The sequence below is a fragment of the Vombatus ursinus genome, unplaced genomic scaffold (genome assembly GCF_900497805.2).
Source record: "Vombatus ursinus unplaced genomic scaffold, bare-nosed wombat genome assembly UNPS02014863.1, whole genome shotgun sequence".
Taxonomy (NCBI): Eukaryota; Metazoa; Chordata; class Mammalia; order Diprotodontia; family Vombatidae; genus Vombatus; species Vombatus ursinus.
The window spans coordinates 40,893,482-40,908,280 of NW_020954641.1; the positions used below are offsets into that span (position 1 = coordinate 40,893,482).

The 14,799-nt window shown below is 50.0% G+C and overlaps 2 protein-coding genes across 12 annotated transcripts in view; both read right to left on the bottom strand.

Moving 5' to 3' along the window:
- LOC114027750 (protocadherin gamma-C5-like) overlaps positions 1-14,799 on the bottom strand; it is a 115,778-nt gene that overhangs the window by 12,007 nt on the left and 88,972 nt on the right. For 10 of the 11 annotated variants that reach the window (XM_027841873.1, XM_027841876.1, XM_027841872.1 and 7 more), the window contains one exon: positions 927-985. In XM_027841873.1, the coding sequence (XP_027697674.1) occupies positions 927-985 (59 nt within the window). Of the gene's footprint in view, positions 1-926; positions 986-5,070; positions 7,519-14,799 lie in introns of those variants that run through there. The other variant, XM_027841868.1, reaches the window with a different exon arrangement.
- PCDHGC4 (protocadherin gamma subfamily C, 4) lies at positions 9,156-12,823 on the bottom strand. The gene is made up of 2 exons (XM_027841670.1): positions 12,776-12,823; positions 9,156-11,870 (listed from the first exon to the last, which is right to left on the bottom strand). The coding sequence occupies exons 1-2, from the start codon at positions 12,821-12,823 to the stop codon at positions 9,156-9,158; spliced, it is 2,763 nt and encodes a 920-aa protein (XP_027697471.1).

The following is a 14,799-nucleotide window of genomic DNA, read 5'->3' on the forward strand; positions in this document are numbered from 1 at the left end:
ACACACACACACACACACACACACACACACACACAAACACTGAGGAAGGGTTTGCTTTTTTTCTTCTCAGCATTGATGCTGCACTTCTCCCCTTAAAGGGGCATTTCCCATTACCTTTTACAGAGCTTTTCCTTCCCCTCTGTGCAGTGTCTCCTCCTCCACTGCTGCCCATCCTCCCACCCCTCCCCCTCTGTTCTGTGTTTCTAGGAGAAACCAGCTGCCTATTGCTACTGTCTGCTGTTTTTCTGAGCTCTGCTTGAAATGGAGGGTCAGAATGGGAGCTGATTCTAAGCCAAAATCTTGGAATCAGGGGAGGGGAATAGAATGACCCTCCATCTTTTTACCCAAAGGGTGGATATGCTCTGGATCCCTCCACAGAGGTTAGAGTCAAGGAGGGATCCCCACCCCATAATTGATGACAACATGGGGTTAGGTAAAAGGGTGATGAATAAAGAAGAGACCAAGATAGAAGAAGCCCCTCTGGGTCAGCTCTTAGGCTGACAGACTGTTTCCATTATCTGCGGAGTGTGGGGGCGGGGAGGGAAGGGAGAAGGGAGGGAGTTCCACTCAAATATCATTTAAATACTATCCTGGGAGTTTACTACTGATGAAACTCATAGGCTCCCCAGGGTGTGTTCTGAGAAAATGGAAGGAGGAATTAATGTTAAAAAAAAAAAAGAGATAGTTTAAAAGGGTCCAGGCAGGTCTCTCCTCCCTCTGGGTTCAGGAGCTATTTGTCCCAAACAGATGTTGGGATCCCAGGATTCTCCTGAAATCAACAGTGTGTATGTGTGTGTAGCTGGGGGAGGGGGTAGAGGGGAGAGGGAGAAGTATTTGTATTTTGCCCCAAACCTTAGGCTTCACCCTTCCCACATTTCAAGGGAAGACTTTTTTTAGAGGAAAGGAAGAATGGTAGAATCACCTACCCGCTGGTGCCAGGTCTCTGGGCCTGAGAGAAACGCCAGTCCGTGTTGGGCGGGGCTTGCTGCAGAGGAAACAAAAAGAGATGTATTTGAATAAGGCTGAAGAGATTCACTGGCCAGCCTCAGGCACTAGGCAGTGAAAGAGAGGGGCTAGAGGAAACAAGCACAGGGAGGATGGGAGCAAAGGAGCTCCTGAGGAAGGAAGGGGATCAGAGGAAATCAGAGGGAATGAGAGAACTAGGGGGGGAAAACTGGGGATTAAGAGAATTAATGTTCCCAAAGCCAAATAAATACTGGGATGCTGAGACTAAAGGTGAAAGGGACAAGATATATTGAGCAAGGAAAGAAATCTTTCTTAAAGAATAAACCCATCCCCCTCCTTCTGTCCTTCCAAGCCCCTGTTTCTGCACCACACAACAAAAACAGAACCACCAGAGAAGATTTGAAAATGTTATTTGGTTCAGAGAAGCAGCAAGCCAGAGGATCCTGCTTTTTTCTGTGGAAGGAAATGGAGAGCACTGTATGCAGAGTAAAGAAGATCCTAACTGTCAGCCTCAATACTTCAACATCTTCTCCTTTAAACACTTTCAGATACCAGGTTCTGTTGTTCCTTGTTCAGATGCATATCTCCCCTTGCCAAACACATTGTTAATTTAGGAGACAAGCCAAAGATTTAGTTTTGTAAAGACACCCCCGGGGCCAAGGGGACCTCCTACCCACATACTCCACCCTGCTGGACAATGGCTACTTTGCTGCAATGGATACAGAGAGAACAAGGATGCTCTGTCCTGAGTGGCGTGGGCCACTGGGACTATGACCTCCAGGAAATCAACTTTCACAAGACTCAAGCCCATCTCCCCTCCCTCTTCCTCTTTCCCCTCAACCCCACATTCATGATGACTGCTATTTGCAGCTATAGGACTCAGGGGATTCATCGAAGATGGAATGGGAGATTGAGCTATTATCCACCTCCTCGATCTCTATGGTCCTGTCCCACCCTCTTACCTCTTTATGTGGAAAACTTGCAAGGAATATGTCATTACCATAATAACAGCTTCACCTTATAATAGCACTTCAAAATTTATAAAGCACTTCATTTACATTTTCTCATCTGATTCTGACAACTCTACATAGACAGTACAGGTATTATTATCTCAATTTTGCAGATACATTCAGGAAAGGAAGTTGGCTAGTTGTGAAGAAAGATAAGGATTAGCAAATGTTTTGTGCTGGTGCCCCCCAAATGCCAAGAGATCTGGAGCAGGAGTTCCTAACCTTTTTTGTGTGTATATCCTGGACCCCATTGGCAGTCTGGGGAGGGCTATAGACTCCCTTCCCAGAATGCTGTTTAAAAAAAATCATCATTAAAGAAAATGCTAAATGTTATTGATAGGTTAATAAAAATAAAAGTGTAATTTTTCCATCCAAGGTCCTGACCCCCTGAAATCTATCCCACAGAACCCTTTGTGGAAGGAGACCATAGATTCCAGTTTTAAATTATCCCTGATCTAAAGGAAGGTTCCCAGTATATTGAATGGAGAAGCTGAAAGGTATTTGTAGAAGAAGAGAGACACTGAAGAGAGACATAGAAGAGAGTTGCACCGAATGAGAAAGGATAAGCAGGTTTCCATCTGTACTGTTGTAGGAAACACCTGAATTGATACAATCCATCCAAATAGAGAAGTAATGTACAGATGAGGAAAGAGAAACTCCGAGGAGTTAAGTATCTTGCCCAAGAGGATGTAACTAGTATGTGTAGTATGTAATATGCATGCTCTCTCGAACATATTTCTCCAGAAAAAAAAGGAATGCCAGAACTGGGAAGTGATTCACCCTTGAATGCAGGGTAAACAACTGAGAAGAGCTGGTAGCTGAACTAAGAACTTGGAATCCCAAACCTAGGCCCAGGGGGAATCCCCCTATTTTATGATGAAAGCTCCATTACCTTTCTGAGGGATGTGTGGTGATGGTAGGGAGTTGGCAAATCCCTCAGCCTAAATATGATGAAGAGTCTAGTTCAAAACTACAGAGAATGAGGAGACTAGGGCTCCCCTCTTGTCTCTGCTACTAGCTGTGTGACCTTGGACAACTCATTTTTCCTCTCTGGCTCTCAATTTCTTCATCTGGAAAAGAGGATTAGCCCCTAGGATCTCTAATATCCCTCCCAGTTCTGAAATCTTATGGTTCTATGGATCATATCTATTTTATCACAAATGGAAAGCTATTATCAGAGGTATCTATCAAACACCAAAAGGCCATATAGGCATTTCCAATGATAGGGGCCCCATCTAAGGCTTTCCCCTTCAGAAAGGAGAGCTGCCTGAGGAGCCCTAGAACCAGCCCCTACTCCTCCCCTCCTCCCAGTTCTACCTGAGGTCCCACAAGTTGCTGCTTCACCCAGGTGTCCACCTAGTCACAGCCAGCTTTGGTGAATGTGTGTGACCCTGACAAAGACAGAGCAAATGTCTATCATTCGATCTTAAAGTGCTTTGAGAGATGGGGGTACCCTTACCACCTCAGAACTTCTGAGACTCCTTAGCTCAACTCACCTGATATCCTGAATATTGAATAGTAGCACCAGTGTTTCTCATACCAGGACCTTTTCTTTACAGGGTGATGCCTCTTTCAAATTGTCACATCTGCATTAGCCCAGGACTCCACCAATCTCATTTAGAAGTTACTCCATTGTCCCTTGCCCACTTTCCAGAGCCTGTCCTAGTTTTGTTTTTTTGGGAGACCTTGGCTCATTTGACTAGGCATGAAATCTCTGAGTCCCAAGTTACTTGGGAAACAAACAGCTGTATCTTTGGGAGTTCCTTCAGACATACTAAAAGGGCTTTAAAGTAGGAATTCTTAACCTTTTTTGTGTGTCCTAGACCACTTCAGAAGTCTGGCTAAACCTATATATCCCCTTCATAATAATGTTTTTAAATAAATAAAATAAAATACATAGTATTACAAAGAGTCCAATTATGTTGTAATAAAGATGCAGTTTTTACCCATCCAAGTTCATAGGTACCCTGTAATCTATCCACAGACCCCTTTGAGGGTCCATGGATTCCAAGTTAAGAGCCCCTATTTTAGAATTTCTGCATATCAATCCTTGCCTTCCCCTAGGGACTCAATACAGGTAGCAAGAAGTAGGACTAAACCTGGGTATTGTGTATATGTGAGGTGGGAAGAGAGAAAAGGGAGAGAGACAGATGAAGGGAGAGAGGAAGAGGGAGAGGAGAGGGAAAAGGAGCAGTAGAGGAAGGGAGAGAGTAAAAGGGAGAGGGAGAGGAGAGAGACTGAGATAGAGAGAAACACACAGGCACACAGAAACCCACACAGAATATGTAACCTGTCCTGTGAGAGAGAGAACCTTGTGTGTATGAGGAAGTTCTGTGTTGTGTGCCTGTGTGAATTCTATGTGTGTATGTTAGCGTGTTTGTGTTTCTGTGTTAGTGTGTCTGTGTATACATGTTAATGTGTCTGGTGTGAATTGTATTTGTGGCACAGTTGGAGTGTGTGTACACACACATACACACATATGTACATACATACATATATATGATTGTGTGAAACGCATGGACCAATAGGAGTATGTAAATGTGAAAGACAGGGAAAAGGAGATGGGAAAGGCAACCCTTCTGGGCAATTTCCTGTCCCCACGGAGGATCAGAAATTGCCGGTAATTTACAAGCCTTGAATACCAAAAAGTGTGCCCTTTGAGTTTGTCGGAAGTGTGGATTTGAAGAATCCCCCAAAGCTTCTGGTGTTTTCTCAGTGACAGTGGGGCCAAGAGGTCTTATCCCTGTTTTGTCCCCAAAGAGGTTCAAAGCCCTGACCCAACCTTTTCCCAAAGTGTGGGCATTGGGGGGTGGGGTGGGGTGGAAATGAGGGGTTCTCCTAGTCTCTCTCTTCTTACCGTTATTCCCCACCCTCCAATCTCTCCCTCATTTCCATTAGAGGTGAGCTAACTCAGTTTCTTCAAAAATGGCTACTTGATCGTTGGGAGTAAATGTACCCTCTGTAAGAAGGCAAGATTAAAGTGGGGGGGGGGGGAAGAAGTATCAGGTGAGGTCTACCCTCCATCGATTCCCTAAGTTAAGGTAGTTCTACAGACTTTCGCAGGGTCGAAGGCAAGGAGGGCGGAGCAGCTCACCTGGCTCCGCTCCTTCAGTGTATTGGAGCGAGACAGGCAGGCGTCAGGCTCCAAGGCCAAAGCCGAAGGCTGTTGGGCACTGAGCGGCCTTAGGAAGGTGAAGTCGCTTCCGTCTGAGGCCGGAGAGAAGCAAGTCCTGTAGCAGTGGCTCTGTGAGTGAGCCGGCCGCAAAGTTACCTCCATGTACTTTAGAGTGCCGTCCGAGCTCAGCTGCACATTGGGACTAGATTGCTTATAAAAATCTCTCGAGGGAGAGTCCTGGCGCCCACAGCAACTTTCTCCATCCTCTCCTCTCCTCAGACACTTAGCTAACAAAAAGGTGAAAGAGACTAGGGAAAGGAGGCTGACAGAGGCTAATGCTACAATAAGGTAGAGGGTGAGATTGGAGCGCTCCTGTGGGTGCGTGAGGAAGTCGCTGGATTGGGGCAGTTCCTCAGCGTCCTCGTCCTGCAGGACCAGAAGCACGGTGGCAGTGGAGGAAAGCGCGGGCTCGCCGTTGTCCCTCACCAAGACCACGACCAGCTGCGTATCAGAGTCTCCCTCCTGCAGGGCCCGGGCTGTGCGGACCTCCCCGCTGTGAGCTGACACCTGGAAAAGGCCTGGGGTTGTCGACTGAGGCAACAGCGAGTAGGAGAGCCAGGCATTGTGGCCTGAGTCAGCGTCCACTGCCGTAACCTTGGTGACCAGGGAACCTGGGGGAGCCGAACGCCGAAGCCTCTGAGGGGAGGTGGCCTCTCGGCCTGGACGAGGATGCAACACTGTTGGCGAGTTGTCGTTCTGATCTAGGACAAACACGTGCAGAGTGGCATTGGCACGCAGGGCCGGGTAACCCCCGTCCCTCACCCCTACAGTAATCTGGAGCACCTGTAGTAGTTCATAGTCGAAAGTACGCTGGGCGAATACCCGTCCATCTTCGGGATTAATGTAGATGAAGGAGGAAGCTGGGGCGCCCTGGATCTGAGTCCCTACTATGGAGTAGCTGAGGCGGGCGTTGTCACCGGCGTCGGGGTCTGAGGCTGCTACTGTGCAGAGCAGTGAGCCTGGAGGCCGGTTCTCTGAAATGTAGGCGCTGTAGAGCTGCTGTGAAAAGTGAGGCGCATTGTCATTGACGTCGGAGATGTTAAGTAGGATGGTTAGGCTAGTTTGCAGCGGAGGCGAGCCTGTGTCTCGGGCCAGCAGCTCGATGGTGTAATGAGCAGTGGCCTCCCGGTCCAGCCTTTCGCTGGTCAGCAATGAATAATGATTCTCAAAGGGCTTAATCTGGAAAGGCAGATTAGGAGAGATTACCAGGGTCAACCGTCTATTCACACCTGAATCTCGGTCCCTCACATTGAACAGTCCCACCACAGTACCCACAGGTGTATCCTCGGGCACTGGGTTTACCAAGGAAGTGAGCAGTACCTCAGGGGCATTGTCGTTGGCATCCTCTACCTCTACCTGCACCACGCTGTGGCCCTCCATGGAGGGCTGGCCTTGGTCCCGGGCCCGCACGTGGAGTTCATAGAAACTCGATTCCTCGAAGTCCACTGGGCCCAGTACTCGGATCTCACCACTCTGGGAATCCAGGCTGAAGAGCCCCCGAGCCACTTCTGATGTGTGGTCCCCAAAAGAATACTCCAGCAGGCCGTTGGGACCCGAGTCAGCATCGGTGGCGTTGAGGCGAACTAGTAGCTTACCCGGGGGCGTGTTTTCGGGGAGAGTCACCCTTAGCAGTGAGGGCTCGAAGACCGGTGCATTGTCATTAATGTCCAAAACAGTGATGGAAACTCGAGCAGTGCCTGAAAGGGCCGGAGTGCCCCCATCCACTGCAGTGAGCACCAGCTGGTGGTTCGCTTGCTCCTCTCTGTCCAGGGGTCGCTCCAGCACCAGTTCGGGGAACAACCTCCCATCTTTCAGGGTCTTCACATCCAGGGAGAAATGGAGACTAGGACTGAGCATATAGGAGCTCACAGTGTTGGTGCCCACATCGGGATCTTGGGCACTGTCCAGAGGAAATCTCGCCCCTGGAGCAGCTGATTCGGAGATTCTCACCTCTCTCTCTGGGGTGCTGAAGCTGGGGGAGTTATCATTGAGGTCTAAGATTTCCACCTCCACACGGAACAGCTCCAGGGGGTGCTCAGTAACCACCTGCACTGGCAGCAGGCAACCTGCGCTGGCTCCGCACAGGCTCTCACGGTCGATCTTCTGGTTGACCACCAGGGCGCCGCTGGCCAGATTCAGGGCAAAATAGCGGCGGCTTTCCTCGGATCCCAATCGAAACCGGCGGCTCTCCAGTTCTGTCATCTTCAAACCCAGGTCCAGAGCCACATTTCCCACCAGTGTCCCCAGCTCGGACTCCTCCACCACCGAGTATCGGAGCTGCCCAGACACCCAGCCCCAGCCAGACAAGGACAACATGTACAGTACTTGCCATTTCCAAGCCAGCTGCGGGGGCACCTGGGGCCCCATGCTCAAGCACTCCCTCAATGACGGCCACTCTGGTGCTGTCCGGTCTCCCAGGGGACCTAGGGCCTTGGATCAGAGCTGCTCTAATCCTTGCAGTTTCTTCCAGAGGCTTTTAAAACTGCTCCAGGGCTTGCCTGCCTGCGGCAGCTCTCCTTAGTCACCGAGTGGCGGGGGTGGGGAGTAGGGGGAGAGGCGTGAGAAGGGGAGGGGAACTGAATCAGAGCTGGAGGGGGCGAGGGAAGAGAGCTAGAAGATAACTAGCAGATCCCCCAACCTAGCTCCACGTCTGATTGGCTGAGAACTCCGCCTCTTCGGGCCAATGACGAAGACTCCCGAGTCCTTGAAACCTTAGGAACAGCCCAAGTCTCAGAAGCCTCCCACTCGCCCCTGAGCTGAATGCACCAGGTTGATTCAGCCCCCTTGGCAGAGAAGTTTGACAGCTCAGATGGTGCTTGCTGTGAAGCCGCGGGTTTGGAAGCAAAAGTGATTACAAAACTCCTCATTGTTCCGCTTCAGAGACTTCGTGCGGGATTTCAGAAGCTTCGACAGCTTCGCCTGAACCAGATACAAAACTTGCCTTTGTACGGAAGGCGAAACCCGGGTCTCCCAGCTGAGCCCGCTGCTGGGGCTGCATGAAAAGAGGTTTGTTCAGACTCGGACACACAGGCATATTCCCAACAACAAACGACCTCACTCAGACATAAGCTTTTAACAAAGTCCCAGCATAGGCCAGCTGGGCCTCCTCAGCCTTTCACAGCTCACCATGGGCTGTGGATTGCACATGCTGAGCTTAGAGCTCTCGAAGTAGGGAGACATCTTCCCAGAGCTGCTCCTCACCTCCCAGGAAACAGCCTAAAGATCCAGCTGGGCCTTGCTGTCCCCTGGCTTCAGACTCTGGCCAAGCACCTCCAGGCCCATCTCCGGGGATACTCCAAGGGATGCTACAGTTTTGTTCCCCACCCCAGACAAGTAAACCCATAATTCCAGTTCATCTATTACAGCCGTTGGGCTTCAGTGTTTGGGATCCCTGCAACCCTTGGATAATAAAATGCGGCGGCTCCTAACCAGGCCAGGTGGCCGCACTTACTGGGGCTTCGGAAGAGGGGAACCTCGGCCTGTCACTCCCATATTTACCCCAGTACTTTCCAACATAGCCACCCCCCATCCCCACCCCTCGATGCTTCTTTATCCGGCCCCTCTTCCCTTCAGGAGACCTTAGTTTTTCTAGATACAGGAAGGAGTTTTGGAAGTCCTAGGTACCCCCAACAAAAGGTGCGAATCACCCTCCCACTCCCCACCCCCACCAACTTGTCTATGCCTCCCTGCTTGGAGCAAAGTAACCACAGAAAGGCCCACCTCCATTCAGAAAGGGAAAGGATTGGGAAGACTTGTTGCAGTGTTGGCCTCACCTGCTGCAGTATTGGCCTCACCTGCTGCTTTCCAAACTACGGCTTATGGATCACGGTTTGCTCCCGCTTGCCAGACCTGGTGCAGACACAGCCCACTATATCTTTCTTGCTCACCAATTACCTTCATCTCCTGCTTTCCGATACTGGTTCAGCTCACTCCCCAGCGCTAACTCCACAAAACTCACTGGATATGTTGTAAAAAGCATCTAAAGCACAGGGCCTACCCCATTGCTAGTGCTCTGAAAATGGTGACTCATCATCATTGGCCCTGGCGATGGGGGTCAGATCCTCGCTGGACTGCCTCGGAGCCCCATGCGTGGAGCCAGGCCAGCCCAAAGGCGCTGCCCGATCTAGGGGCAGCATGGCTGCGGGTCTCACCTCCAGGCCGTAGAGCAGATCGGAAGGTGGACAGCTTGGGCGGACAGGCTCCCCTGCCAGAGGTGCACTCGGTGATTTCACCATCATGAAGCTATCGCTCCGAGAGGGTGCTGAAGCCAAGGGTGTGCAACCATGAGAGTGACCGCCCACGTCCACAAATTTGATGGGATCTTCCGAACCCAACTGAATGCGGAGGATGCCATTGGAGGGCGGGAGCCCCTCCCTCCTTCGCGACCGACTGAGACAGGAGCAGGTCCCGCCAAGGCATCTCAGGCCGCAGGCGGTACCTCGCAGGCACTTGGAGAGCAATGCCACAAAAGAGCCGAAGGAGACAAAGCAGATGGCCACCAGGGATACGGCAAGGTAGAGGGTCAGGCGAGACTCCCCTTGGGGCTTCGCTGAGTGCTCCCGGAGGTCGGGAAGAGCTGGGTGTGAATCTTCCTCTAGAGACACCAGCAGTGTCACCGAGGTGGAGAGTGGGGGACTTCCATTGTCCTTCACCACGATAACTAGCTTCTGGGGCGGAAGGTCAGCTGGAATGGGGACTGCTGTCCGAATCTCGCCTGCATAGCGAGACACAGCAAATAGGCTAGGATCCGGGGCTTCGAGAAGTTGATAGGAGACCCAGGCATTATATCCTGAATCCAAGTCCACCGCAGTCACCTTGGTTACAAGGTGGCCGGCGCCCACTGATGGAGGCAGTGCCTGTGGGCACAGAGAGCCTGGCCTAGCCCTGGGACGGAGTACCGCAGGTGCATTGTCATTGAGATCTAGCACGAAGAGGCGAACTGTCACCGTGCTGCTGAGGGGTGGGTCACCCCGATCCCGGGCCTGTACCTCGAACTGCAATGTCTGAGTTTGCTCATAGTCGAAGGACCTGGTGGCATGGACTGCTCCAGTCTGGGGATTGAGGGAGATGAAGGAAGAAGCCAAGACATCCCGACCTCTGGGCTCTAGAAGGGAATAAGAGATGAGTGCGTTCAAACCTGAGTCTGGATCCGAGGCTGCCAGAGAGCAGAGAAGATCCCCAGGACGGTTGTTCTCCTGAACGAAGACCTCGTGGGACCTCTGGATGAAGGAAGGTGGGTTATCATTCACGTCGGAAACATTGAGGAAAATCGTCCTGCGGGTGCTCAGGGGCGGAGAGCCTGCATCAGAGGCGGTAACCGGAATCTCATACTTGGATTCCACCTCTCGGTCCAGGGCAGCAGCTGTCACGAGGGAGAACTGGTTCTTGAACGCAGACTTGAGAGCAAAGGGCAGGTGCTCGGGGATACGGAGGCTCACATCGCCATTAGGCCCAGAATCCGGGTCTTGTACGCTAATGAGTGCCACCACGGTGCCGGGTTCAGCACTCTCCCGAAGGGTACCCAGCTCCGAGGTTAGCGTGATCTGCGGGGCATTGTCATTCACATCCAATACGTCCACTCGGAGACTGCAGTGCTGCTCCATGGCCGGCGTCCCCCCATCCCTAGCCCTCACGTCAAATTCATAGTAGTTGTCAGCCTCAAAATCCAGAGGACCCTGAAGCGTGATTTGCCCTGTGGTAGAGTGCAGGCCAAAGAGGGAGCGCACACGTTCTGGAGTGTGGTTGCTGAAGAAAAAGGTGATGTTGCCGCTGGAACCCTGGTCGGGGTCAGTGGCATTCAGCTGGATGAGTAAAGTGCCCGCTGGTGCACTCTCAAGCACACTAATTCTGTAAGAAGACTGCTCAAAAGCTGGGGCGTTGTCATTTACGTCCAGTACAGATACCTTGAGTTCCGCGGTGCCTGACCTTGGAGGACTGCCCCCATCGACGGCAGTCAGCACCAGACGGTAGTTTGCTTGCTTCTCCCGGTCCAAGGGTTTTTCCAGAAGCAGCTCTGGGACAAGACTGCCGTCGCTGCGTTTTTTGACGTCTAGGGCGAAGTAGTCATTAGGGCTCAGCCTGTAGCTGCTGATGGAGTTACTCCCCACGTCGGCGTCCTGAGCCTTCTCAAGGGGGAAGCGCTGCCCTGGGGGTGCCGCCTCCCCAATCTCCAAGTTTAGGTGCTGTCTAGGGAATCGAGGAGAATGGTCATTCACATCTACTATCTCCACCTCTGCCCGGTACATCTCCAAGGGTCCCTCAGTCACAAACTCCAGCGGCACAACGCAACTGGCACTGAGCCCGCACAGCGCCTCTCGATCGATGGGATCTTTGACAAGCAGGGCTCCGCTGTCCAGATCCACGCGGAAGTACCTCTGGTTCGCCTCGCCAGCGACCTGCAGCCGGCGAGCCGACAGGCTTTCTGCATCCAGCAAGAAATCCTGGGCGATGTTCCCCACAAAGGTCCCTTCCTTCGATTCCTCTGGGACTGGGTAGCGGATCTGCCCGGAAACGTAACCTAGCTGGCAAAAGAACAAAAGGCAAGCCCCCGGCCGGATTCCAGCCCAGATCTTAACCCCGTGGCGCATCTCCTCCAGAAATGCTTTGCGCCAGGATGGACTTAAGGATCGAGAAAAGCCGACCCCGAGACAAAAGGCCACCGCAACCAAAGACACCTGCTTAGCTTTCCCCGCGCCACCTCCGGCGCGGTTCGGCCGGCGCTTCAAGGGTTACCCGCCGCTTTCTCGGGTGGCGGGGTCGATTTGTCCGCCTTTCAGCACCCGATTGGCAGACAGCGCCGCCCGGGCTCAGCCAATAGGCAGAGCAAAGGAAGCCAAGAGCGCGGTAGGGTTAATGCGTCGCAGCATTGTAAAAACTCCGTTTTTCCTCCTCCCTTTTGCTCAACAGCGTTTCTTTTCACCGGTTAGTCCTTCTCTGGACACTCAGGCAATATATATGCATTTCTGTGACACTCAAAGCCTTTCCTTGGACTCCACCCGAGCCACTGAGTCCCCAGTGACCACTCAGACTGATTCGATGGCATTCAATCTCAAGGTTTTTTAAGGGTAGCTTTTCTCAACCTGACTGCATTAGAACCACAGTTAATCAGATGCCCCCTATAACACCTGCAACCGGCGCGCTTTAGTATTTTTTTTTTCCGAAAAAAGTGCCAATTTCTGTGCAGGGGAGGCACACATGTTAACTTAGCCAATTAAGTTAATGCAGAACACGTTTGTCGTAACAGGAGGCAGTAGCGGAAACCGGATCTCCTTCTAAAGGCGTTAGAGATAGTACCAAAGCTTTCAAGGACAAGATGCACAATCTGGGGCGGGGGGAAGGGGGAGGGTGAAGGGAGAGAACCAAGGGGGTGTAAAGCTAGATGTTTAAATCAGAAAAGGAACCCATCATTTGGCAGAGCTTTCTCTCATTAGCTTGCAGAATGCAAAGCCTCCAGATTTCACTGTTTATACACAGATGTGCCAGGCTTACCTAAAGATTCGTTTCAATTGTAAACATCATTGTCCCTAGAAACCCTCTCTTTCGAATGGACAACGCACCAGATTTGTTCTTAATTAGACTAGAAGCTTGCAAACCGCCTAGGATCTCTTACTAAGCCTGAGGCGACCTTTTTGGTGCACACCTCCCAGCACTCGGTCCCTCCCTTGAGAAGCATTCACTCTTGCGCAAGCGCACAGACTTCACACCATCTGCACCTATACCCTGCAATGCGAACACCAGACCATCTTCAGCACCCAGAAAGAGGGTTCCAACGTAGTCCTTTTATGTGAGGTTTCTGAGGCCACCCGACTTCTCACCCTGCTGACCACAGCGGCCAAGGCTAGCACCAAGAGCCACAGACTATTATCCTTGCTATATCCCTCCCAAAAGCCTGAGATACCAAGGAAACTTTTCCTGTCTGAGGTGAGTAAACTAAAGGAAATGTTCTTCTGCCACATTTTGAAACAAACAACTTTAACTCCTCTTGGGGTTAACATCCTCCTGATGGGGAGATCAAATCAAGAGTACCACTTTGGAATCTCAGAGGATTTCCCCATGAAATATTGCCAGCCCAATGATCTACGGCCCTCAAAATAGAAATTCATCAAGAAATGGGTCCTCTTAAAAGCCTCTGGAGCCTCAGATTTAGAAAACAAGAAGTCCATACCAATATACTCTCTGTTTGCTTTACCAGGATTGGAGCAGCGCAGAAGCTTAATTCTAAGAGTTATAGACTACAACTTCCTGTATCCAGCATTTCAGATTCAGACAAAAATTCCCCATTAATAACATCTAATTTCTCTGGGAGCGGTTAACACTCCATCTCTAACTTCTCAAGAAGCATTCTAGCTCACTTAATGGGGTCCATTTGGGATCCAAGACCAAGATGCTGGGAAAAGGTCTGAAACAAGACTGTCTACACTAGATTTTCAGAGCTAGTCTACTTAATACCTTGAGATTTGAAAATGGAGTCATAAGATTCCACAGAACAAATATTATGTTCTACATCTTAGGTTCATACAATGGCATCTTGAAAGTATGGATTTGAACACAGACGTACTCTTCACTGGAACCACAGAAACTCAGAGATAGGAGGAATTTTAGAAGTCTTCTAGCCCAACTCTTACTTGAAGTATGAATCACTTCTCTGATATCCCAACAAGCTTCTTCCTGAATACTTTTGACTAATGAATATATGAATATATGCCAATGCCAATGGAAATCCCAGGTTGGGAAAAAAATGGGGTTTTTCTTCAGCCTTCATCCTTTCACTCTCTCAAACTATCTCCCACCCCCACCACAAATTTTTGATATAAAGTGATACAAAGTGAATGAAGGAGTTATAATGATAATAATAATAATAATACCGTACATTGCTATATATAATTTTATGGTTTTACAACTCACTTCCACCACAGTCACCAGGTAAGAAAGTGCAAATATTATTTCCATTTCACAGAAGAAAAGAAAGCTCACAGTAGCCCATTAAGTAGTTTTCCCATATCTGGCAAGGTGGAGGTGGCATATTCTAGTATAAAGAGCCCTAGTTTTGAGTCAGAAGACAGAGATTAGGCTCTTCTTCTTGCTGTCTATGTGACATTACAAGTCATAATCTTTCTGGGCTTCAGTTTCCTTATCTGTTAAAGGACAGGGCTGAACTTAAAAACTCCTAAGATCCCTCCCAGATCAAAAATCTATAATCCTTGTCATATGCAAACCACTACTATAACCTGATTTATGAATGAAATGTTTGCTGGCTAAAATCCCATGTAGCTGAATTTACTTGTTTTTTCCTATAATTGGTGTGCTATTCCCACCAGTTCCCTGCAAATAAAAACATGCTTACGATTTTCTCTTTTCACCAGAAAATATTCTGAGAATAGATTGCACAGTTTGGGTGGGCAAACTGTAAGCAAATCGTAAACATATTACTATGCACAGTAAGTGACAGACTTTTTGATTTTAAACCTCTGGATGAGTTTGGCCCTGTAAATTATTACATAATAAAATACTAGAGCTGGAAGGGACCTTAAAAGGGATCTAATTCAGCCCCCTCATTTTATAAATAAAGAAACTGAGGCCCATGGTGTTGTTGCCCCCTTGTCAGTATCTCTCTGTCTCTCTCTGTCTCTCTCTCTGTCTCTCTGTCTC